Consider the following 24,754-nt stretch of genomic DNA (forward strand, 5'->3'; position numbering starts at 1 on the left):
GATCAGGCATCCCCAAACTTCGGCCCTCCAGATATTTTGGACTACAATTCCCATCTTTCCCAACCACTGGTCCTGTTAGCGAGGGATCATGGGAGTTGTAGGCCAAAACATCTGGAGGGCCGCAGTTTGGGGATGCCTGGACTAGATGATCCTTAGGTTCCCTTCCAACTCTAAAGTCTTATTATTCTCTGTCCCCTGTTGACAAGAGAAAGGGAAGCCTCGTAAACCTGAAGTAAGGGCTGGGATGCATGTGTTTGAGGGTTGACACCTTCTGATGGTGCTGAAGAGTCTATTTAGGTCAGAGGAGAAGGAGGCTGTTGTGCTTCAGGGAAAGAATACATTAAGGAGAGAATGGGGTTCCGTTCTTGGCTATGCCTGAAACTTCCTGAGCATCCTCAGGCAACTCGCATGGCTCTCTGCCATGTGGGGGCTTGGCAGGGTGTGATGAGGCTCCCTTTGTCCATTTAGATATTCATGCAGCTCTCCGTGACCTCAAGTAACACCAGATTGCTTCCAATTGCAGAACAGGGAGATAACATCCTATAAGGCCAACCAATAAATAAATTGGGCTCTCAGCTGACGCTGATGTGGTTTCAGTTAGTTTGGTGATACAGCATAATCCACCAACTAAAGCTGTTGTATGAAGGATTGAAATAAGAAAACGTTTGCTCCAAGCAACAGAAATTTAGTTATGCCTAAATTCTGTTGCTGTCAATGGGGCATTAGCAGAGCCGGCCCAACAATGAGGCAAGGGGAGGTGACAGCTTCAAGTAGCAGGATCCCAATGTAGATATTTGTTCTTCTCTCTCCCCCCCCCCCCCCGGCCCCTTGTGCTGAATGTAGATCTTCAGAGTGGGATAGGAGAACTGAAAACAATGCCAACATATTTCATATCTGGCAACAAACGTGCCCCTTGGGTTTCAGATGGTACATGGAAAGATGAGTCTAAAAATCCCAGGACACAAATTTTCACAGTCCTCTGGCGGCTCATTTACTGGAAGCAATGTATTTAGCATTAACTCGGCAAGTGTGTACTCAATTCTGACCAAACTAAGCCTCCTAGAGCAAAATATACACCAGGAGGGTTAGTTTGGTCATAATGCGAGTATACACTTGCAGAGTTTATGCTAAATACATTACTTTTGATAAATGAGCCACCACAGCTGCTAGAGGGGTGTGAAAATTTTTGTCCCAGGCTTTTTTGACTCATCTACCCATGTACTGGTTGCCAGTTTGGGGGGGGGGGGGAATGAGCTCTCCTATCTGACACCATTTTGTCATTTGCCTCGGGTGCCAAAATATCTTGGTCTGGCCCATGACTAACCTAAGTCCCATTGGTGTCAACAGGACCTAAGGGAACCAATGGCCAGAACCACTGAGCCTTGAGTTTAGTCCTGGAGAAAATAGCAGAAAAATGATACTGGAGAAAAGTAGTATAAGAACTAAATTACTATAATCATTAAAATGAAAGTCAGTACAATTCAATATAAAGATATAATTAAGTTGCTTAACAGTCTAGACCAGCCACACAATATAATATAATTTCTTAACAGAGCTTCATAGAAGATTAGTTATACAAGCATGGTTTGTCGATGTGCATATTTCCTGTTTTCCATCAACAAAGAAGCCGCACAGATCACATCACTTCAGAAATGACCAGCATTTATTAACCCAACAGACATGGGTATTCTTTTCCCCCCTCAACAAAGTTCTTAAAACACTGTTGTAGTGGAGATGTGGAAGAATTGTAGCCGAGGAGCTGTAGGTGGCCTTGTGCAATTAACCCTTCTTCCAAACCTGAGTTCTTGGAGATGGCCCAGCTGTGGATTGTTTTTGCCCAGCTGTGGATCATGGGGGACATACATACACCCAGGCCAGGTGATGGTAGCTGAGAAATTAAGCCTCACCTCTAGAGCAGGTGAAAACCAGAGGGCTTGAGCCCAAGACCCTCTTGGGGTGTCAATGCTGTGAGCTCCTCCATTGTAGGCTCTATGTGTAAATAAACCTAAACACCACAGTCTCTACTGTTTCTCATTCTGAGAAAACCAAACCCTGGGTAAGTGTCTGGAACCCCTGGAAGCTCTTCCTGCCTGGAGGTTAGGGTGGCATGCAACAATATTTGGGCTGAAATGATAGTAACCAATTTCCTAAATTTGCATCTATACGGATAGATTAGCATATGCACATTTTATGCAACTGTGTGTGGTCTTTTTGCGGTGTTGTGTCTCCTCTCTCTTGCTACTCCAAGCCTGGGATGTGCCTTCTGCATTGTGGCACAGCTTTAAGATAATAAAAGCAAGCAAGCAAGCTGAAGGCAACGAAAGCATAGAGGAATAAAACAGACAGGCAAGTTAATCATCTCTGCAAGGAGAAGGTTTTTATTTAGCTCACACAAAGAAAAGTTGGAAGCTGAATCCTATAGACCAGGCATGTCCAACAGGTAGATCACTGGCTCCCCTCAAAGACAACTTTGACTCCCCTAAAAAAGCTCAACAACTTTGACCTGAACCCCTAAAAATGGGCTTTCCTCCCTAAAAAAGCTCAACAACCTGAACCCAAAAAAATGGAGTAGATCACTGCCTGTTTTTAACTCTGTGAGTAGATTGCAGTCTCTTGGGAGTTGGCTACCCCTGCTAGAGAGGTAATTCTGTAGCAACTTATCCTGTAGGGGTTTATTTCTGCCGTAACAGTTAAGGTTTGATTGACTGCAGTTCAATCTTAAAGGAGAAACCCAAACTAAAGCTAATTTTAAAAGGGGCAAAGCACCTTTAAATTGAGAAGAGCCCCAAGCAAACTTAGCAACAGGAAAAGTTACTTTAGCCTGCAATCCTATGCATACTTACCTGGCAGTAAGCTTCATTGAACTCGGTGTGGCTCAGTTCTAAGTAGACATCTAGAAGAGTGTACCTTCAGTACGTCTTGTGTGAATTAACTTTACTGGCTAAGGCTTCAGTTTCTTTTAAGTTCTATTTTAAGTTCAGTAGAAAACCAGACAGTAGGCTGAGCAATGTGCTAATTTCACCAAGCTAAGCTGCCAAAAAAGTCCCACGTGGTCACATTTGACTTCTAAAGAAAACATCTAAAAATTAGGGGAAAGTTTAAAAAGGAAGTGGAGAGTCAAGAGGGTCATATCTCTCCCAAACAGTGATTGCTTAAAACAAAAATAGTGGAAACTCAGCTTCTTTACCCATTTGTATATTGGCTGTGCTTGACTGCTTTACACCAAAACAAAGCATTGGGCTGGACATGATGCTCATGTACCTTGTATGGTGTGGTGCATCATAGTGGTGTGGTTGGTTCATTTTGAGAAGCTCGACACTTTCTTTAGATATATTGCTCAGGTGCTGTTTCTGAATTGTTGGGCACAAGAAACATTTGCATTGCGATTTTGTCTCTGTTCATCCTTTCACCACCTTATCTATCCTAGACTAGTCTTCCATGAGGGTATTGTTGTATAGGCCATGGGTAGGCAAACTAAGGACCGGGGGCCGGATCCAGCCCAATTACCTTCTCAATCCGGCCTGGCGGACAGTCCGGGAATCAGCATGTTTTTACATGAGTAGACTGTGCCCTTTTATTTAAAATGCATCTCTGGGTTATTTGTGGGGCATAGGAATTCGTTCATTTCCCCTCCCCCTCCCCCAATATAGATAGATAGATAGATAGATAGATAGATAGATAGATAGATAGATAGATAGATAGATAGATAGATAGATATTTCGACACACACCCCCAACAAGGTCTGTGGAGCAGCCCCCTGCTGAAAAAGTTTGCTGACCCCTGGTATAGGCAGTCTTGCCATAGTGCAAATGTGCATGTATTTACATACATACGGCTGGAACAGATAGGAAAAGAGGCAGGGGTATGGGCTCTGGGCTACCAAATGCAAAGCCACCACAGTGGGCACACCAAAAGTCCGAACAATACAATTGTTTGTGTGTTTCATATGTCTCCAGGTTGGATCTAGAGTAGGGGTCCCCAAACTAAGGCCCGAGGGCTGGATGCGGCCCAGTTGCCTTCTAAATCCGGCCCGCGAACAGTCCAGGAATCAGCATGTTTTTACATTAGTAGAATGTGTTCTTTTATTTAAAATGCATGTCTGGGTTATTTGTGGGGCATAGGAATTCATTCATATTTTTTCCCAAAATATAGTCCGGCCCCCCACAAGGTCTGAGGGACAGTGGACCAGCCCCCTGCTGAAAAAGTTTGCTGACCCCTGATCTAGAGAAAACTGGTCAACCTTATACCCCCAGAGCAACATAGAAACTTTGCCACTGGGAAGCTTTAGGCAGGAGAGCTTTCATGAGGTGAAATCCCTGTTGAAAATAAGCAAAGCTAGTTCATTGGGTGTTAGATACTTGTTCAGTAGGAGGATGCTAAGCACCTAGCTGCCTAATTCCTCCCTCCCTCTTTACCACAGCAGCCCCAGCATTTGCAGCTGCAGAAAGAACTCTGCTAAGTCCTTTCAGAGAACCCTACATGTTGGCAATGTGATTTGTTGTAGGAAGTGGGGGGGGGAGACAGAAAGCCATGACACACACACACCTCACACCAAAAGCACCCACATGCCTAGTATTTGTACTGGAGATGAGAATCAGACCTATCTCTTCACAGCCTATTCCATAGAAATTCATTGATATGCTGTGGCTATAGCAAAAACCAGATGTACGTTTAGAAACAGGAACCATATGAAAAGTTGCAAAACTGCACAATAATAATAATAATAATAATAATAATAATAATAATAATAATAATAAATAATTTATTATTTATACCCCGCCCATCTGGCTGGGTTTCCCCAGCCACTCTGGGCAGCTTCCAACAGAAAAATAAAACACAGTAATCTATTAAACATTAAAAGCCTCCCTGAACAGGGCTGCCTTCAGATGTCTTCTAAAAGTCTGGTAGTCGTTTTCCTCTTTGACATCTGTTGAGAGGGCATTCCACAGGGCAGGCGCCACCACCGAGAAGGCCCTCTGCCTAGTTCCCTGCAACTTGGCTTCTCGCAACGAGGGAACCGCCAGAAGGCCCTCGGTGCTGGACCACAGGCTTTGATTATAAGAGCTGGGGTGACAGTTGTCCTGGAAGCCCAAGAGAACGTGACTAAGCCTGAGGCCAAGGGTCACAGGAAGTGCAAATAAAAATACCAAAGGTATTTGCCCCCTTGACATCCTCTGATGTCATCTGTTGTTGCTGCTGCTGCTGCTGTTTTCCCTAGGGCTGTTCCTCAAAGCATTGTCAAGCTCTGTGTGGTTCATGATAACCTTCAACAGCAAGTCAGAATCAGTCTGGGAAGGTGGGGGTGCAGATGTATATAATTTGAGCACTGAACTTTTTGACGAAGCGCCCATTGCAGATTTTGCTTAAATGTGCAATCTTCTCTCCTAGATCAAACTTGGTTCTGTATGTTTACTGCAGAAGACACCTGTGCACTGTGCTGATTGGCTTGGAAGCCTCTGCTGGCATCCCCCCTCCACCCCTCCCTGAAGCAATTTCTCAAGGTATTTGGATTTTATACTGCCTTTTAAAGGAAAAGGGGGGAGAGAGAGGCACAAATACACATTTAGCTGGAAAAAAAAGTCCATTCAGCCTTTTGGAAACAAAACAAGTCACACTTGAGAAGCTAGTTTCAAAATGGGGGGGGGTTGACTCCAATTATACCTACATGTGGTAAATCGTTACCCCCATTTTGTGGCATCATTCACAGGATATTATTTTTATATTTTATTTTCTTCCGCAATGTTTTATTTTGGAATGTTTCATTTAACATTTTAATGTAAGCTCTAAACTGCTTTGTTATTCCCCTCCCTAAAAATATAAAGCAGTATAGAACTGGAATGAACAATAAAATAATAATAATGAAAAGCAGGTGGCATTTCGCCTTTTGTGAGGTGAGGTGAATCTCTGGGCGGAATCTATCAGAACATTAAAATACAATAATCTGTTAAACATTAAAAGCTTCCCTAAACCATAGCTGCCAAGTCTCCTGTATTCCCTGGGAAAACCCCGTTTTTCCAGCCATTTCCCGCTGACAGCCCGGATTTTTAAAAACCCCGTAAATCCCCCGGATTCTTACCGGCCCAGGGAGTCTCCTTCTGCGCATGTCTGGAGTCTCTGGACATGCGCAGAAGCGATTTCTGGCGCTGTGGCCATTTTGGAAATGGGCAGAGCATGTGTAGAAGCGATTTCCGGTGCTGCTCTGCCCAGTTTCAAAATGGCCGCAGCGCGACTTCCGGCACTGTGGCCATTTTGGAAATGGGCAGAGCATGCATAGAAGCAACTTCCGATGCCACTCAGCCCAGTTCCAAGATGGCCGCAGCACGACTTCCGGTGCAGCGCTGCTGCCGATCCCAGATTTTTCAATCTGGGAGTTGGCACCTATGCCCTAAACAGGGCTGCCTTCAGATGTCTTCTAAAAATCTGGTAGCTGTTTTTTTTTCCTCTTTGACATCTGATGGGAGGACGTTCCACAGGGCGGGTGCCACTACCGAGAAGGCCCTCTGCCTGGTTCCGTGTAACTTGGCTTCTCGCAATGAGGGAACGGCCAGAAGGCCCTCGGCATTGGACCTCAGTGTCCGGGCAGAACGATGGGGGTGGAGACGCTTCTTCGGGTATACTGGACCTGCACGAAATGCCTGCTTTAAACCTCCCCCCCCCCATGTCATTCAGCTACATCTCCCACCCTCCCTAGTTTATGGCTCAAGGGTTATGGAAATCCAACATCTGAAGGCTCCACTGGGTGATCTTGAGTCAGTCACTGTCTCCCAGCCAACCCACCTCAGAGGCTTGTTGTGAGAATAAAATGAAAGTGGGAGAGCCATATATGCCACCTTGACTCTCTTAAAGCTGTGGAGTGTCATAATAGCCTTACCAGCAGAGATCTTTGGCTAATACCTGAAGGGGATACCCGATGGCAGCCTTGCTTTACCTTTCATCTTCCACCTGTGTAGGGGCTGGTGAGAGGAATTGGCACACAAGACCCATGTGCTCTGGGCAGCAGACGGGGACCCAGCAGGCGAGAGGAGTGGCCTAACAGCCCACCCACCCGTCCTCCAGCCATGGAGCAGATCAGTCAGTTTTTCCACTCCATCTGGACTTTCATCCTCTCCAAACACCAGGAGGGGGTCTACAACACCGTCTGCCTGGCTGTGCTTCTGGGGCTGCCCACCCTCGTGCTCCTGCTCAGCATCTTTGTCTGTTGCCACTGCTGTTTCTGCGGCGGTCGGAGGAAGGACAGCGGGAGCTACAGCACGAGTGAGAAGAGGAGAAAGAAGTTGAGGAGGAGAAAGAAGGAAGAGGACCTGTGGATTTCTGCACAGCCCAAAGCGCTCGTGCTGGAAAAGAGGCCATCGCTGCTGGCCTAGAGAAAGGGAGGGATGGACAGGAGCTTGTGCATGTTCACACACACACACACACCCCTTCTGTTAAAGGTTTCACATTGCACTTTGGGCCACATAGCCTAAGACTGAGGACAAATCATGCTGGCTCCCTCCCCTTTAAGCACTGATTTTCATCTTTTTCCTCCCTTTTCCTTTTTATAAAGGTGTTTGGATTGAAGAAGCTATCTTGGCCCATCACCGGGGTGATCTGGGGAGTCTTCAGCTGGGCACACATTTACATGCACACTGCTGATCACAAACAGGTGGCATGAGCCAACAGCCATGCCAACAGACATACTAGTCCAATGTGTATAGAACGACTTGCTTGAACAGACTTGCCAGCCCTTTTTGCAGTTAAGGAACAGGTATCTGTGACTCTTAAACAAGCCTTGGACTAGCACTAGCAAACTATGTCCTGACAAACTTATGTACTTATAAACCAGCACTGTCACCATATGCCTACCCACAGGGACAGAGGACTTCTTCGAAAGGTGTTATATGGGCACTGGCTTAGATGGCTTTAAGAGGGGATTAGTGGGGCGGGACAAGGCCATCAGTGGCTTTCCCCCTCAGTTTCTCAAATTGGGTCTCCACTCTTGTTGCGCTACAACTCCCATCATCACCGGCCAGCAGGGTCAGTGGTCAGAGAGAATAGTCCAACAACAGTGGGGAACCAGGTTTGAGAAACGCCGGCCTAAGAGATATTCTAGGTTTCAAGGTAGTGCAAGTCATTGTACCACATGCCGGGAGACAAATAATGAGAGAAGGCAGCAACCTTAACCCCTTGCCTGTGGGCTTCCTGGAAGCACCTTGCTTCTCCACTGTTGGAAACGGATGTTGAATTGGGTGGACCTTCGCCCTGACAAGAGTCCCCTAACTCTGATGCCAGATTTCACAAATCCGCCACAATATCTGCCCCAAAGGCTATAATTAGGGCTTTGTGTACTATTGTTGCCACAGAATTCCATATAACCAAGAATTTCAACGCTTCAATGGGTTTTAGGTTTCTTGCCCACAGTCTCACGAGTCTGGTTAAATCCTGCCTTGAGCAGGATTTCTAGGCAGTGAGGTTCAGCACCTCCGTCCCTTCCTCAGCTTTAGAAGTGGTGTCTCCATTTCCGTCTTCATCCCAAAGCTTCCTTTCCTTTCTGATCCTGGACAGAGTTTCTTCCCAGGTTCCACACAGCAGATCAGAGCCTCCCTCAAGCCCATATCTAACTCCCTGGAGTTACTGGCTGTCGCCTAAGAGCAAACCCCCCTGGATACGGTAGGACCTGCTTCTGTGTAAACGTAAATGGGATAGAGCTATGAAACTCGTTTCTATGAGGGCTTCATACCCATCAGCACATCCAGGAATTTGGGAGAAATTTCAACTTGGGCCAACATTCCAGGTCATCTGTAGATGGAATGCTAATGAATTCTCTGACAAGGCAATTGCTGGTGTATTTTTAGATACCCCCAGGCTTAGGCAGTGGTGTGACTAACTGCCTTTCTTTCATCAATACTTGTCCTGTGCCTTGTTTTTGTATATGCATTCCAAGGTTGTCCTTATATTGCACAGTTTATGCACACATGCAAAACAAAAAACAAAAAAAGCACCCAACCCAACAAGCCTTTTATTTAAAAAATAAATTTATTTAAATGAAACTAACCTGATTATTTATTGTGTCTCAGCCTCTACTTCTCATTTACTGGGTGGGAGAGAAAAGAAAATTATTATTTTACTGGCCGCAGGGAAGCGGTTTGCACAGAGATGAAAAGGGAGCTGAAATGCTTCTCTTTTCTTTGCTGAAATCTGAGGACAATCACAAAAGCTCTCGTCCACAGATTCAGGCCTGCACAAATTATAACCTACCAAGCATAACACCCAGTTGTTGTGTTGTGTGCTGGGTGCTTCACACACACACACACACACACAGAGAGAGAGAGAGAGAGAGAGAGAATTTGTAGCTTTTATTTGGTAAGGCAAGTGGTACAGGCCTGCCTAGTTCTTGTTAGTCAGCTGTTGTACCTACAAGTGGGACTGCCTGGCTAAGCAAGCAATGAAGCAGAAGCCTAAACAATTACTCAGGAGTAATTCCAACTGAATTCAATGAGACATTCTCTTGTGCATTTTATAGCCTTATTCATTACTAGTAACACCCCCACCCCCAATCTAGTTGCCCAAGTACTCTGGGTGGCTGTCAACATAATATAAAAGAACACACAGTACACCAGACATTAAAAGCTTCCCGACACAGGGTTGCCTTCAGCTGCCTATGGAAGGTTGTATAATTGTTTATCTGTTTGATGTCTGAAGGGAGGGTGTTCCACGGGGAGGGCGCCACTACCGAGAAGGCCCTTTGCTTGGTTCCCTGTAACTTCCCTTCTCGCAGTGAGGGAATTGCCAGAAGGCCCTTGCTGCTGAACCTTAGTTAAGTGGGGGGTCAACTTAAATTGAGTGATGGAGTTAAGGACATAGCTGTTTAACTTTTTGAGACTGCTGTGGTGCCATTTCTGTCACAGTAAATGAAAAAATACTACAGATGGCCTAGCTTCTTATTAAGAGTGGTTTTCCATACTTGCTTCCATTGTGTTACCTCACAAAAAAAAGCACAGATACAGAGATTTTGGATATGTAGCTACATAAATGTAAGCAGTGAGTCAATTAATTTAGTCAATAAGATAATTCTTTCCATTCTGGCAGCAATCATTCCAATGGTTTATTACCAATATATTGGTGGGTGGAAGACTGCAACCACTAAATCTTCCGAATCATCCCTGTCATGCAACCAATTCCTGTGCTTTGGAAAAGCTTAGCAACTGGTCAATTGCACTTATATACCGCTTTTGTACTAAGGCACCCAAGGCGGTTCACCGTTTTAAAGGACTAAAGCAGATGGTACAACTTGTAAAGTTGTCAGGCAAGGGAGGGGACAGTGTGACTGAAGCAAGCCTTGATGTCTGTGCCTGCCTTCCTCCTCCTCCTCCTCCTCCTCCTCCTCGCCCTTACGGCACAAATGCTCAGGTGTGGCCGTGCCTAGCACACTGGCATAGTCACAAATCATCACATCAGTGCAACATCACAACCACAATGTGCGATTCTTGATTTGCTGCAGCAACCCCTGCGCCCGGGTCAAATTGGTCTACTTGCTGTTACAGATCATCTTCTCTTAGCTTATCTTACAGGTATTACTCTAAAGCAGGCATCCCCCAACTGCGGCCCTCCAGATGTTTTGGCCTACAACTCCCATGATCCCTAGCTAAGAGGACCAGTGGTCAGGGATGATGGGAATTGTAGCCCAAAACATCTGGAGGGCCGAAGTTTGGGGGTGCCTGCTCTAAAGTGTAAAATGTTTTGTCAAAACAGAGCATGTGGGCGGACACCGGCCAACTGAGTTGGGTGCCTTTCAGATTCGAGAAACCATGTAAGTTCACCAGGTACACCGGCTTCAACTAGATGTGTGCTCCTTTTTATGTTCTGTGTAGATTGGATTTCATAAAGAACTCTAAGAATATGATTTTTAAAAATCTTTATTTATAAGTAATAAGGATCTTCCCAGGATTACAGTCTGTGGCTAAATTATAAACTTTGCTAAACAACGTGAAATATTTCTGAAATATTTCAAGATCCACAGTATCAAAATTGGCAATCGTATAGAAATGCATTTTTTCTAACAAGCATAAGTAATTAGACATAGTGGTCAAAAATAAAATTTGAGCAGAATGCAGAAGCAAACAAGACAGGTACTAACTTGATTACAGCAGAATTTAAAGCTTTCTTTAAACTAAGCTATTTATGTTTCTGTCTGTAAAGAGTTATTTAAAAACAAAAAACCAACAAGTTAGATACTTGGGACCCTGTATAGTTTTAGTGAAATTTGTGTCTCCTGGACTTCTCAGTATTTGTTATTTAAAGTGTTTTTATAACAGTTTTTGTAGTTATTCATTCTCCCAAAATCTGATAACCATTTTTAAACTGGAAGTTGAGAAACACTTGTCCAAGACTCTCCTCTGTACTCCAGGCTCAGTTGGGATTTAAAACCAGGCCACTAGATAGAAATCTAATTATTGACCCACATTTGCTTTCAGTGCGACTTGGAACCAATATAACCACTAAAGATTACAAACCTTGGGAAAGCTGGAGGGGGTGAATGTGAGGGGAATGGCAGGAGGGTGTTCGTGAGCAGCACACACCCTAGTAAAGCATATACAGTATACAACATTAGATACCAGTAGGTAGCCCTGTTGGTCTGACGTAGTCGAAACAAAATAAAATAATAAAAATCCTTCCAGCAGCACCTTAGAGACCAAGCTTGTCATTGAAGAAGTGTGCATGCACATGAAAGCTCATACCAATGACAAACTTAGTTGGTCTCTAAGGTGCTGCTGGAAGGAATTTTTTTATTTTGATACAACAGTATAAGCCCCTTTTTAGTCATACTTGAAATCAACATTAGGTGGTGCTATAACTAAAGTTTTACACATGGCTTGGCAAACTTCTGTCAGGGCTGAGTCACTTCAGGCTGCAGACAGGCTTAAAATGACTGCATGCTTCTCCACAGCACAATATCTGCACATAGAAAACTACATGTCCATGGCTGTCAACCTCCGGATTTGAAGATAAGGAAATCCTATTGTGCTGTCAACTCCCGGATATGAAAGTAAGGGCACTGAATAAGGGAATTTCCCTCCAAAAAATGGGAAAGTTGACAGCACTGTACATGTCTGAGAGGAGTGTTCCCCCTTCGCAAGGCGTTTGGGGCAGGAGGACATGGAGGAACACTTGTACAGGAGTATGAAATGGTACTGTTTCGTGACTTACTAGAGAAACAATTTCTCAAGTGAAAAGAGGGTGGGAGAAAAGGGGATGGAATAGAGCCAAAGAACAAGAACGGACAGGGGCGAAACAGAAACCCGCTGAAGCCTGCCTCATCTGCGTTGTGCAGCAGTTCTGGTTTCCAGTGAGATCTCACATGCTCTGTGAGATCTTGCAATATTTCAGTCAGATCATGTGAGATTTGGTTAGATCTCGCCAGAAACCAGTGCTGCTGCTGGTGGCGCCACTTTTCTGGCGGCAGGGTGGGGGCCCCACCTCATGGTCTTTTGCCGCTTGAGGCACTTGCCTCCTCTTGCCTCATGGACGGGGTCGGCCCTGAAAAAGGGCAAATAGAAAGCTAGAAAGGTCGTGTTTTGTGTAAGAAAGGCATCTTTGAGATACAACCGCATCATTCTCAGCAGCGCTTGAGAGTTTGATACGGTTGGATTTTGGTGACCTGACAATTGTCTTGTAGGAAACACCATGGATAGGAAAATATGTTGAATTAGCACCTTGGGTTTTGCAAAGCTACATCTCAGAAATCATAGCACAGCAGACCCCCAATCAGGCCCTTGTTGAGCAGAATAAGCAAAGCCACCCGAGAGAGAGAGAGGAGAAAGAAAGAAAAGAGATGGTGTGGTGACTTCTTTGTTTTCTCCGGCAAGGAAGCTGGATGGCAAGAAGCCCCTTCCTTGTCAAGAACATGGAAAAATTGGAGGGCTGAAATGGGCCCTCCTGATCCATGGTAGCTGTCAGAACCAGAGGCCACTACAAGCAGAGGGAGCGTCAATAGACATGGCCCTCCACAAGAAGAAGAATTCTAAACCAGCCCTTAGTCTCCGACCTTATTCTTTTCCAGGCATCCCCAAACTTCGGCCCTCCAGATGTTTTGGACTACAGTTCCCATCTTCCCCAACCACTGGTCCTGTTAGCTAGGGATCATGGGAGTTGTAGGCCAAAACATCTGGAGGGTCGCAGTTTGGGGATGCCTGTTCTTTTCAAATTGCACTCGGAGTGCAGCGCAGGTTCTGTGCTGATCCCAACCAATTAAACCAGATAATTCTTCTGAGGAAGCCTGTAACCATTTGTATGTGATTATAAATGTACTAAAATAAGCAACCCAAGGTTAAATGGTTACATGATACAGTAATGCATTGCCATGCTTCACTTGACAAGCACCACATTTCATCCATTTTAAACCCTGGGCTCCTTCACTGCTAGAGATCTTCTTTTTCTCCCCAAGATTGGCTCAAAGCTTCGAGAGCGTGGGCGGAGCTTCATCTCAGTGTAAGGGATGGAGAACAGGTGGCCTTTCCATGGCTCCCAGTTAATTCCCTGGAAAGAGAAAAATAGGTAATCAAGCATCACATAGGAAAAAGGGGCACTGCCCTGAGCTATACCAAGTCAGACCACTGGCCTGACCCTGTCGACTGCCTGGCTGTGGTTCTCTGGGGCTTCAAACAAGAATCTTTTCCAGCTCTTAACTGGAAACACCTGGGATCTTTTGCATTCCAAAGAAACTTCTTGAATCTGTGGGCAAAAAATAAAACTCCTGCCCATGTTTATAGTAGAAATAATACCATTTCAACCACATTATTTTTCACTTACTGTTATGGCCTATAACAACCTCACGGATTAGATCCAGTCCTCAAACCTTTCAATAGGTGTTGATAAACTGCCATGTACCCCATCTACGTATGAAACTCTCTCCCGGTACAGATCAGAGTGCCCCCAAATTATATTAGGCATCAGCTTATTTTTGCAGGTCTTCAGAGCACAGGTGGAGAACCTCTGTTTGTCTAACTGTCTAAAACGTTTCCGGCTTCAACACTGGGGTCATATCCTATTGTTATCATGTATTACTGTGAATTGTGGTTTTAATTTCACTTTTATGTTGCATTTTATGAATGTTGTTAGCTATTCTTGTCTCTGTATGAGGAAGGGTGGAAAGAGGAGGAGGAAGAAAAGTGTGCAATACTTTTGAGCATAGTAATTCTGAGTGATCAAAGGATTTCACACACACTGTCTTGTAACCTAGCAAGGTAGGTCAATATTATTAGCCTCTTATTCTTTGTGCAGGAAGAGCTTGCCAAAGGCTACCAGCTGGCTGTGAGATTCAACCTGGGGAGGAAGAGCCTTTCCTGAGTCATAGTTGTCTCTGAACCACTAAGGTACTGCACTGCTCTGTGGCACCTCTTTCTCCATAAATCTGCTGCAATGTGCTTTTCAGCAGAAATGCAGCAAAAGAACACAAGGACTCACCTTCCCATCTTTCAGGCTCATTGTTCCAGACCTCATCAGCCATTTCCTGACATATTCTGGGGCAGGGGGAGTCTGATTAAGTTGTGAGATTTTCAGTTTTCAGATTTTCCTAACAACTGCATGAGAAAACCTACTACTGTACTGCAATCCTATATACACCCGTACCTGGGAATAGGTGTCAGTGGGGCTCACATTTCAGTAGACATGCGTAAAAATGTTTTCATGGATGAATCCAATGAAAAAAAACAAATCAAACATTGCACCCCAAGGAATAACAACTCCTGATATAAATTCAGAGTTAAGAGAAGGCAGAATAGAAAGGGTTCCCATTCCATTTGTGAGACAGGTAAGGCGGTTCCAAACTTTTAATGACAACTGCAGGGAAGTGCCTCATGTTGCCAGAACTTTAGTAGGCACTTGAAAAAAAATCACACACCTGATTTATAAAAGGAGAACCATACAGCAGGTGTGAACCTGTGGCCTTCCAGGTGTTGCTGACTACAACTACCATCAGCGCCAGCCAGCATGGCCAGTGGCCAAGGATGATGGGAGTTGTGGTTCTGCAGCTTTTGAAGGGCTAAAGGTTTTCCACATATGCTGGGCAGAGTGCCTAGGACTCACCTCGCTGTGCTTGTCTTCACCATATTTCCCATTCAGATTGGCCAAGTGGCAGTTCTTGTACCACCAGCCACCATGATGTGTGATTGCGCAGTTGCTGAGAGCGATGTCGCTGTCCCTGTCCCAGGTGGTAAATTTCCAGCCATTGTGGTAAGTCATGGCATCCCCTGAATTGGGGGGAGAAAGGCAGCATTAGGACTACGGGGGTCCTGGCTTCATTAACACCCGAGTGCACCTTGGTACCTGAAATCAGAGCTGCGAAAGCCTGCCTAGAGGAATCAGAAACACAAGGGAACTTTTCTCAAGGGCCAACATGAAGATACACAACTACTGCTAAAAGGAGAGGACACAAATGCCAACTATGCAAGATTCGTATCAGCATCGGCTTCTCCTACGAAAATGTGCAGCTTAGAGGGATATTGGAAATGTAGTCATCTCATAGTGGACTTTATTCACTGCTAGTAATCCTGCAAGTAAATTATTAAAAGTATTATAGGGAATTTTCTCCTGCAGGATTCTGTAATGGCACCTTTTGTTCTTCTGAGCTGGGCATACTTCTGAGTAGGCAGACCTCAGACTGCACAGTTAAAGGAGTAACTAATAATGAAGCAAATAAATAGCTAGCAATCAATCTCTTCATAGCACCTACCACTGAAGCATCAAAAGGTATCCCTTCTGGCAGAGGAGTGGCTTTTGGGAAGCTGAAAAATCACTACACTGATGAAGTCAACAAACGACTGGAGTATTGAGAAGGGGGGCAAATATGCTTTTCTGTCAATATGCTATAGCACCTACTAAAGGGAATAATGATTTTGGTTGGAAGGGTAATGCAAAAATAATACTGGCTCCTTAAGTGCCAGGGTCATACTCAATGTATGCATAAAATTTATGTTGCCTGTGCTAGTATTGTCTCTTTACACATACTCCCACTTACATATATAGTACAATATATTGCTTCATCTATAAAACCACAACTGCATATCTCTCTCTTTGTACATGGGTCATAAAATGATTTCATGGGGAAGAATTGCAAAGAAACTGTTAAACCAGCCTTCCCCAACCTGGTGCCCTCCAGCTTTTTTGGACTACAGCCCCATGTGCTGGCTGTGGCCAATGAGTGCTGTGGCCCAGAAGAGCAGGAGAGCACCAGGTCAGTACATAAACTATTTAGATTCTGGCCATTTTAACACCTGACAAGTTAGTTAGCTCCACCCAGTGAAGGGTGTCTGTCTCACTGCTTCTGTATCCAGTGTCAACACATGATACTGCAAGCCAAATAACGTTTCCCTTACCAGCGGTGCCTCTGTACTTCCCCACGGAGAGCCTGTATCGATCTCTGCTGGAGCCCACCTGGAAGAGGTCGTAGACAGCATAGGCAGACTCATTGTGGGTTCGTAAATCCACCCTCAGTTCATAGGGGACGGGGGCGCTACTGGTGAGCTGGTGCAGCTTTTCAAGGCCTGAAAGAAACAATTCAGAGTAAGTTTGCAGACAACCACGGTTCCAATTGTCTGTGGCCAGTAAGAAATATTTCCAGGCAACAAGGCCAGGAAGTTTTCCTGACAAAGCTAGGTCTATAAATTTCAGTATGTCTAAAGTAAACTTAGCTGTACGCCACCCATTGTTTTTGCATACCGAGAGCTCTTCGCAGGCAGATACAGAATGCAGATACAGTACCAAGCCAAAATTCCCCTGCAGGGTCTCCAAAGCCTTCAACGTAATTCCTCCAGCGCCTTCACCTTTCCTGCTGCCTGGGGGGCTGCTTCCTGCACCCGCTCCGCCAGCCTGAGCCAAGCGCAAGCTGGCAGGCTAGGGCAGTCTGATAGCCAGCTTGACATGAGTGATGAGGCAAGGTAGCTTGGAGGCAGTGGGGACACAGGTAAAGGTGGCAATGGCAGCTCAGCCACAGCTCTTGCGGGGGACTCATCAGAAGTGTGTGCTCTCCTTTGGTAAGAGACAGGGCTGGCCGGGGGGGGGGAGAGAAAACTTTGAAGACCGCCCCCAGTTCCCTGCTTGGAGTCCTCCCTCCTCTCCAATCTCTGCTCTCCCTCCTTTTGCCCTTCCTTGCCATTGAGGGAGGGTGCCACCTCTACTCTACCCGCTCAGCTCCTGGCAACTGATTTGTATGCAAAGGGAGAGAAGGGAGCAGCTCAAAGAGCCCTCCAGCACGACAGGCTTCTGCCGCTTGGCACTGCCTTGGTGAACTGAGCGAGCAATGGCAGTGTACCCACCCACCCACAAGCTCCCGGGGGAGAAGGACTTTTGGGGGTGTCGGCAGCAGCATCTGGAAATTGCAAGCAAAGAAAGAGAGAAAGAGAGAGAGAAAGAGAGGGGGGAAGCATTGAGAAAGAGACTCCCCCGTCCTTTTTGTACATAGTTCCTTTCCTTCCCACTCCCTCCCTTGTGCATCTTCTCCAGTGCAGCTAGTTGGCAATACTGGCAGTTGAGCCCCTACAAATCTTGCACCCGGGGCCACAGCCCCTCTCGACCTGCCCACCCTAAGCCACTGAGCTCACTTAGCCATAGCACAGGCCAGTGCAAAAGCAGCGACACTTTTTACAAAACATGTGGCAGCCTTCTTCCCTGGTCACATACAGAATGCAGATACAGTACCAAGCCAAAATTCCCCAGCAGGGTCTCCAAAGCCTTCAACGTAATTCCTCCAGCGCTTAAAGAAGTCCAGCTGCCCTGTGTTCCGTCTCTGAAACACCTGCAAAAGCAAACAAAAACCAAGAGATAGGTCTGGTCCCCTGAACACAGGACACCAATGATAGGATGATAGATGGAAACTGAAGATAAGAAGGCTCAAACAATAGGCACAATAAGAAATACCTAACCTGATGAGACCAACGTAATTTGACCATGAATTATAGAATTCTCCCCATCTGAATATCTCTATTTTGTAACACCAATGCTTTAGTGATCCACTGTTCTTTCTTTCTTTCTTTCTTTACCTAAATATTGGCAAGACAAAGGAGATGGTTTTGGACTTTCGGAGGAAGAGAGGGGAGCTAGCCCCGTTGTATATTGGGGGGGCTGTGTGGAGAGAGTCACTTCCTTTAAATACTTGGGAGTCCATCCCTAGTGAAGACCTAACTTGGAAGGTCAATACAGCCCAGGTGGTTAGGAAGGCCCAAGAGAGACTTCATTTCCTTAGGGTCTTGCGAAAGACCAAGGTTGGACAGCAACTGATGATTTCCGTCTATTGGTCCACAATATAAAATGTTCTCTCATACTGCATTATGGTGTGGTGTGCTGGTTTGACAGCCATGGACAGAGACCCTACGGAGGGTGGTGAAGACAGCACACGATATCGTGGGCTGTCCCCTGAGTCCGCTAGATGTTATCGCGGGAGACTGTTGCCTCAGAAGAGTGAGGAACATTCTCAGGGATGACTCACACCCTGGCCAGCACCTTTTAAATCTCCTGCCCTCGGGCAGGAGATATAGAAGCATGATAAGCTGCACAAACAGATTAAAGAACAGTTTCTACCCATGGGCCGTGAGGTTGCTGAATGGAAGACAGCAACATTGCAGCTGACGTTTGGGGCTGGTGGTCGTAGGAAAGCACACAGAGTGTAATAAGGACTGAGAGATTGTGGGGGGGAGGGGGGCTTGTTTAATCTCACTGTAAACAAGTGGTACAGTGACAATAAAGTATTTCTATCTCTCTCTCTCTCTCTCTCTCTCTCTCTCTTTCTTTCTTTCTTTCTTTCTTTATTTCCATGGCACCTATGCAGCTTTTGGTTCTCCTCTCTCTCCCCACTTCAACAGGTTATCAATGAGCTCAAGCACATGTGGTTATTGATTAAATCACAGGAGGAAAAGGAACTCCTTATCCCACCAATATTCCTTTTTGTGCAGAGTTTTAACCATTGTGTACATGAAATAAAGGCAGGGAGGGGAGAGAGGACAAAGTAAACAGCATGGAGAAACCAGTTCCCAAATTAGAAATTCTCCTGGTTAAATGATAATGCAGGAAAAGGAAACCAAGGGGCAGAACCAGCCCACAAGCCAGAACAGGAAGGCCATGCAGGACACCCACTCACCCCTAACAAGGAAACTCCAAGGTAGGCTTTTTGAAGCATATGAAGACCCTACCTAACTTTCCAGGGCACACCTAACTGTGGGGTTTGTGCTTTGACCTGTGTGCTGCTACTCACCTCATCCCCCACAATACTGTCTGAATTTTGGTGCATGTCCTGCAGAGGCAAGTATGCTTTTGGTGTGGTTGGTTGCAATATGACCACCAAGTGATAGTATGCTGCATCATTCCCCTTGGTGAAAAGTGCCAAATCTATCGCCTGAGTGCTTTGTGAAAGGATTGAAAATAGAGCTGTTTAAGAGCGGAACTCACGATCCATCCACCTCCATCAGTGGCCATGTCACAGTACACCTGCAGGGGTCTGTTGACATCACCGTTCAGGTAGATGGTGTACATGCCGCTGGCAGAGAGTCCGTTTTCCTGGGTCTGGCTGCAGTCCGCAGGGAAGGGATAGTGCAAACTGACTGCAGGAGCAAAGGAGGGGGAAAGCCAAGTGAATACGTTCAAAAAGAAAGATGAAAAACAAGGAATATTTGTACAGCACTGCAATATAAAGGAGGCCAAGGCAACCGTTTCTCTAGATTTTCCAGCTTTCCATTCTTATGTTCAGTTTGCTCCCTTTCTGCATCAGTTTGCAAAAATGTTGGGGAGGGGGGAATTGTATGCAAGTTCACATGCATTTTCTGTGCCTTCCTCCTAATGCACATTTTGCACACAGCTTAATCAAATGCATTTTATACATCATTTTCACTAATGTGTGCATTTTTGTGCACTCTCCCTGTTTTTTTTATATACGGTTTTTTGTTTTGACGACTGCTTTGCAAAATTTGGAGAACCACAAATTTCAATTGATAGCTGCACTTCAGTTTGTGATGGAAAGAGCAAGATTAGGCCAAATAAATCTATCCCCTATCCTGCACAGACCACGAAGGGCGGAAGGCAGGGAGAGACCCAAAGGGAGGCATGATTGAACATGATCAAATACAGTTCCATAAACCAAAGGCTTACTGTTAGCATTTGTGTGGAACACCCAGCAGAAACTGAATTGGATATAGAATCCCTGCTGGAGGAGCACACAATCACACAGACATAATGAGTTTAGGAAAATAAGAAATCTAATATTTGTCACCAGAAATGCATGCTCGGCGGAAAATATCTCTAGTTCCATCTAAGGTACCTACAATGGAGACTTTTGCACCTGTAGAGGGAGAGCTCAAAGTATGTCTGCTGTCATCAGGGAAGCATGAAGGAGAAGGAAGCTGAGTAGGAAGGGAAACTACCAACCCTAAAGATTATCAGTCTGAAGGAAGGTCAACAAAAGGAGGACAGCCAAGAAAATCTTTAATAATAATAAAAAACTTAAATAAAAGTCTGGAGTTTCCTCTCTCTGTCTGCTCTCTCCCATGCAGTTACATCAGCCTGCAGTGCAAATTGAGCAGCATTGTGTCACTTCCAGCACTTACCTGGGAGCAAGTCCCATGGAATGCAATAGGATTTACTTCTGAGAAGACATGCATAGGATTGCACAGCATTTATATCTAGCTGTGTTTCCTTATAGCCATCTCTCCAAACCTTTGTCTTTCCTTCTCTCTTACTGTTTTTCCCACTGTCAGTCTTTCAGATTACTGTATATGCTTCTCAGGGAGCAAATGAAGGATGGAGAATCCAATTGTTCCTTTCAAATAAACAGTAGGCCTGTGACCCTGATGGGTTTGTCCATATATCTTTCTGTGTTGATTCAGTGTAGCAGATAACCCAGCATGACTTGTGAGCTCCCACTTCAAATCTCACTTGAGTCATGAACTCACAAAGACCAAATCAATGGATAGATATTATAGTAAATCTACATGGAAAACACTCCTGTTTAAGTTCGAAGAAGGGGTTTTCCCGCATAAGGTAATGGCTGAACAATCCAGCTTTAAAGCTGTCTACTTGTTGTTATTAGACAATTGTTTTGTGCTTGCCCACTTAATTCTTAAGTATGCCAACATTTTGAAAAATGGATTTGTTTGTAGCCTTTGTCAACTTTAACGTTGCCTTTGGCTCCATCAGCACACATTGTTCAACAAATTATCAAACGCCCAAACCTCTTGCCATTTTGTGTAAGGATGTCATATTCAAATACCAGTCTGAATGTAAGATTTCATCACACTGAACTCTTCTTCCACTGTATTCCCAAATCTAGTAGCATCAAACAAGGTTTTATACCAGAGCCTCACCTTTTAAACTTATTTAATAATGATGTAAACATCTGGATGAAAACAGGGTCCCTACTTTCTGGTTATGGTCAGGGATAGAAAGCTATTTATGCTTCTCTGAGCTGATGGTAAGATTCTCCCATCTCATTCCCTGTTGAGGCTTCACAGATACCCGTAGTTCGCACCCTTGAATGCGTTTTGCCACAAAATGTCTCAGGTATAAGCTAAAACCAAAGTTGTTCTTGCTCACCACAGATGAGCTCTTCCTAACTGGTCTTGATGATCAACCTCATAACTGAGTTTATTTTCCGGTTAAGGGGGTCAGCAGTCTCATCTACATTACGGAAAATTAAAAACTGGACAACAAGTATGTGGTACTTTGAAATTCTGGCATATTTACTATGTAAGATCTGAAAGTGCTGCCAGTTCCTGACCTGTTAAAACTTATTCCACTATTACTATTCAAATCTGAGATGCAAAATCATCAAATTTAGAATGTCTTCAGAATAGACTGTTAAGATATTGATCTCAGGATTCTTTTAAATACACCCATAATACTTCTCAGATCACCAGAAACAGGGGTTCAACCTCTCAAAGCAAAAATACATGTTAGATGGTGATGGCAACATTCCCTCAGCTCAATTCGGTATTGGGTTTGGCAAACAAAACTATATTAAGTTTAATCTGAGCTCAATTTGCGTTCCATTCTGCTCCTGATGACATCATCAAATACTTGGTTATAAAAATGAATGTGTATGATTTGTGATTATGGTTTTCTGTCACATATTTTCCTACTAAGATTCCGTGTGGTGCAAATTACTTCTTCCCCTGGAGACCCTGAGAAGGCGGCTAAAATCCTGAAATTTCAGGTCCAAAGACCACACTGACCTAATCCTTCAACTCCTGGCCTCTTCCCAAGCCTTCATAATATAAAAAAAATCCTCAGAAGATCAACACAGATTCATCTGGCAACGCCACGTGACCTGTTTTGAAGGCAAGCACCATCCTGGACAACAGGTCGAGGAAATTTTACTGCAGTCCCCAAAGCCTACCTGTAGAAAAGGTGGTGGCTGTTTTTCGACTCCAGCGGTCTCCCTTAAAGGCCATGATATGTATGGTGTATTTGGTTCCTCGAGTAAGGCCTTCTAGCACAAACCTTTCCTCATTAGGACCTAACCGCACTTCCTGACACACAAAAGAAAAGAGAGGCAACAATTACATTTCACTGGCAATTTGGCTCCAGCCCTTCTTGACCTTCCCCACCCAATCCCTGTAAGAGGCAGGGAGAGGGGTGATTGGCTATCAAAGGATGGTTGTGATCCACGGGGAAATGAAAAATGCAGTTTCTCTAGAGGAGGGTAGGGGAACATGTGGCCCTCCAGGTGTTGCTGGATTGCAGCTTCCATCATCCCTGACCATCAGGCATGCTGGCTGGGGCTGGTTGGAATTGGGGTCTCACAGGATCCAAAGAGCCACAGACTGCCCTTCCTAGAGGAGCAAGTCAGATGCACACAGTACTTGGTGAATAATAGTTGACGTTCATAGTTCATGGCATTCATAGAATAAGATCCAGTACTTGAAGGGAATAGGCTGTATTTATATGGGCAAGTCAAATTAAAAGCTTCACTCTCGATCTCTGAAGTCAACTGTTCTTTTTCTGCCTTTTAAAAGGCTGTTAAAAAATACTGTTTTATCTCTAGGCTGCATTTCAAGATTGCTTTTATAACTGCTGTTTCTATAATTTGCTTTTATGTGGTTTTAATGCCTCACTATAATTGTATATCATAAACCATCTTGCGTGTGGGCTGGACATTTTCAAAACTAAAATGAGTCAAAAGGGGCCCCCTGACTATATATGGGCTACATGCCAAATCTTCATGATGATTTTACAGTTATGCCACCTCTTACCAACTTTTCATATAACTTAAAAACATTAAATGCAAAGCATATGTAGCGAACAGGTTTGGAAAGTGCCTGTTTTATGCAGGTAGGAATGGCTGCGGCTTTCTCTCTGTATCAGATCTGGGTCCGTGGGTGAAAAGCTTGTGCATTGTTGAACTGTTGGCTTAGCTATACTTACATTTGCTCACATAGCAATTTACAAACTTACCTTGATAGTACCATCTGGTTCCCGATAGGTGATAAGATAGCCACTGATCTGAGCAACAGGTGGTGTCCAAGTGACCAATCCACTGGACTGTGTTACATCTGACACACGGACATTCCTGGGAGGGTCAATTTCTAGGCAAAAGACAAAGTGGGTGAAGGAGTTTAACCTGTCATATGGTTTATTCATTACAATAACTTGTATAGAAAGAAAGAGATTTGACCTCCCCATATTCCTAAGAGGAATTGAACAAACTATTGCAAGAACCATTTTGCCCTCCACATTTCCCAGAGTGGTTAGAAAGGTCAGCCTTAATTTTACCTTGTTAGGAGTATTAAAATATTTTGCAAAACAGTGCTACTATCTAAAGCAGCATCAGTCCCCCCCCACACACACACACCCTCCCCCATCCTGCTTTGCAAAAGACAATAGCAGTTTCTCCACCTCTGCTTCATGCCAGCTCTGTCTCTGGGATAGCATACAGTACATCTTATTTCCACCAAGATGCAAATTGCAACACCGTTTTTGTTATGTATTGGTGTATATAGTTTTCCCTCAGGTCCTTGGCAGTTGTTTTAGGAGGGAACTTTAGGAGGGAACTTTGAATTAGGTTTGATACATGGTTTGAGTCAGCCGTCTACAAAAGCAGGCCGGCTCAGCAGTCAGTTCAGTTCTGTTCCAGCTTCCAAATAAAGAGCTGCTTTGAAGAATCAATGTGTCGTCTACTCACTATTTAACAGTTTTATTCAGCCTCCATCCCAAAGAGCTTGGGAGTGCTGCATACTTCAGTGCCTCAAAGTAGTGAACCAGACCCCAAAGGCCATTAGAAACATTCAGGGCCATCAAGCTATCACAAAGTGTTGACATTGTTTAGCGGGGGGGGGGGGGGAATGTCAGGATGGAACTAGACTTGTGAATGTGGTTTCAGAAATTATTTAGAGCCACATTAGATTTTACATGGCAGTCTCACAGCTCCCCCCCCCTTTAATGAAAATCAGGTACAAGAGAGACCATGGGAATAGCCAGGGGGAACAGGGAGGTGTCTGCCCCCCAATCAAGTAAATCAATAAAAATACTTAATTGAGGTTATTCTCCCCCCCCCCCAACATGAAGCCTGCACCCTCTAACAAAAATCCTGGCTACGCCCATGCAAGAGGCTGTAGTCTTAAGTGGAGAGGGGGAAGAGGCCAGAAAAGTAATCAGAAGGAAAATAGTAAAGCAGTTCTTGTGCATTGTAGCTCCTCTACTTAAGCTCAGCAAGATGGCTTTTGGTTAACAGGGAAATTGACTTCCCCTTGGCCTTCTTTGTGGTGGCCACCAGTTCTAGAATGCCCTCCTTAGGGATACC

The 24,754-nt window shown here is 44.8% G+C and overlaps 2 protein-coding genes across 5 annotated transcripts in view; one reads left to right on the top strand and one right to left on the bottom strand.

Moving 5' to 3' along the window:
* The window catches only part of KIAA0040 (KIAA0040 ortholog), a 28,221-nt gene extending 17,298 nt beyond the window's left edge, over positions 1–10,923 (top strand). For all 4 annotated transcript variants that reach the window (XM_035122719.2, XM_035122717.2, XM_035122718.2 and 1 more), the window contains exons 2-3: positions 5,389–5,501; positions 6,951–10,923. In XM_035122719.2, the coding sequence (XP_034978610.1) occupies positions 7,059–7,364 (306 nt within the window). In that variant the 5' untranslated portion in view covers positions 5,389–5,501; positions 6,951–7,058 and the 3' untranslated portion in view covers positions 7,365–10,923. The remainder of the gene's footprint in view (positions 1–5,388; positions 5,502–6,950) is intronic.
* The window catches only part of TNN (tenascin N), a 45,935-nt gene continuing 32,057 nt past the window's right edge, over positions 10,877–24,754 (bottom strand). Inside the window, exons 9-15 of the mRNA XM_060276593.1 lie at positions 23,410–23,540; positions 22,352–22,484; positions 19,414–19,565; positions 17,671–17,767; positions 16,350–16,517; positions 15,061–15,224; positions 10,877–13,512 (exon numbers count right to left, since the gene is read on the bottom strand). Coding sequence (XP_060132576.1) covers positions 13,372–13,512; positions 15,061–15,224; positions 16,350–16,517; positions 17,671–17,767; positions 19,414–19,565; positions 22,352–22,484; positions 23,410–23,540 — 986 coding nt within the window. The 3' untranslated portion in view covers positions 10,877–13,371. The remainder of the gene's footprint in view (positions 13,513–15,060; positions 15,225–16,349; positions 16,518–17,670; positions 17,768–19,413; positions 19,566–22,351; positions 22,485–23,409; positions 23,541–24,754) is intronic.

Source organism: Zootoca vivipara, chromosome 7 (assembly GCF_963506605.1).
Source record: "Zootoca vivipara chromosome 7, rZooViv1.1, whole genome shotgun sequence".
Classification (NCBI taxonomy): Eukaryota; Metazoa; Chordata; class Lepidosauria; order Squamata; family Lacertidae; genus Zootoca; species Zootoca vivipara.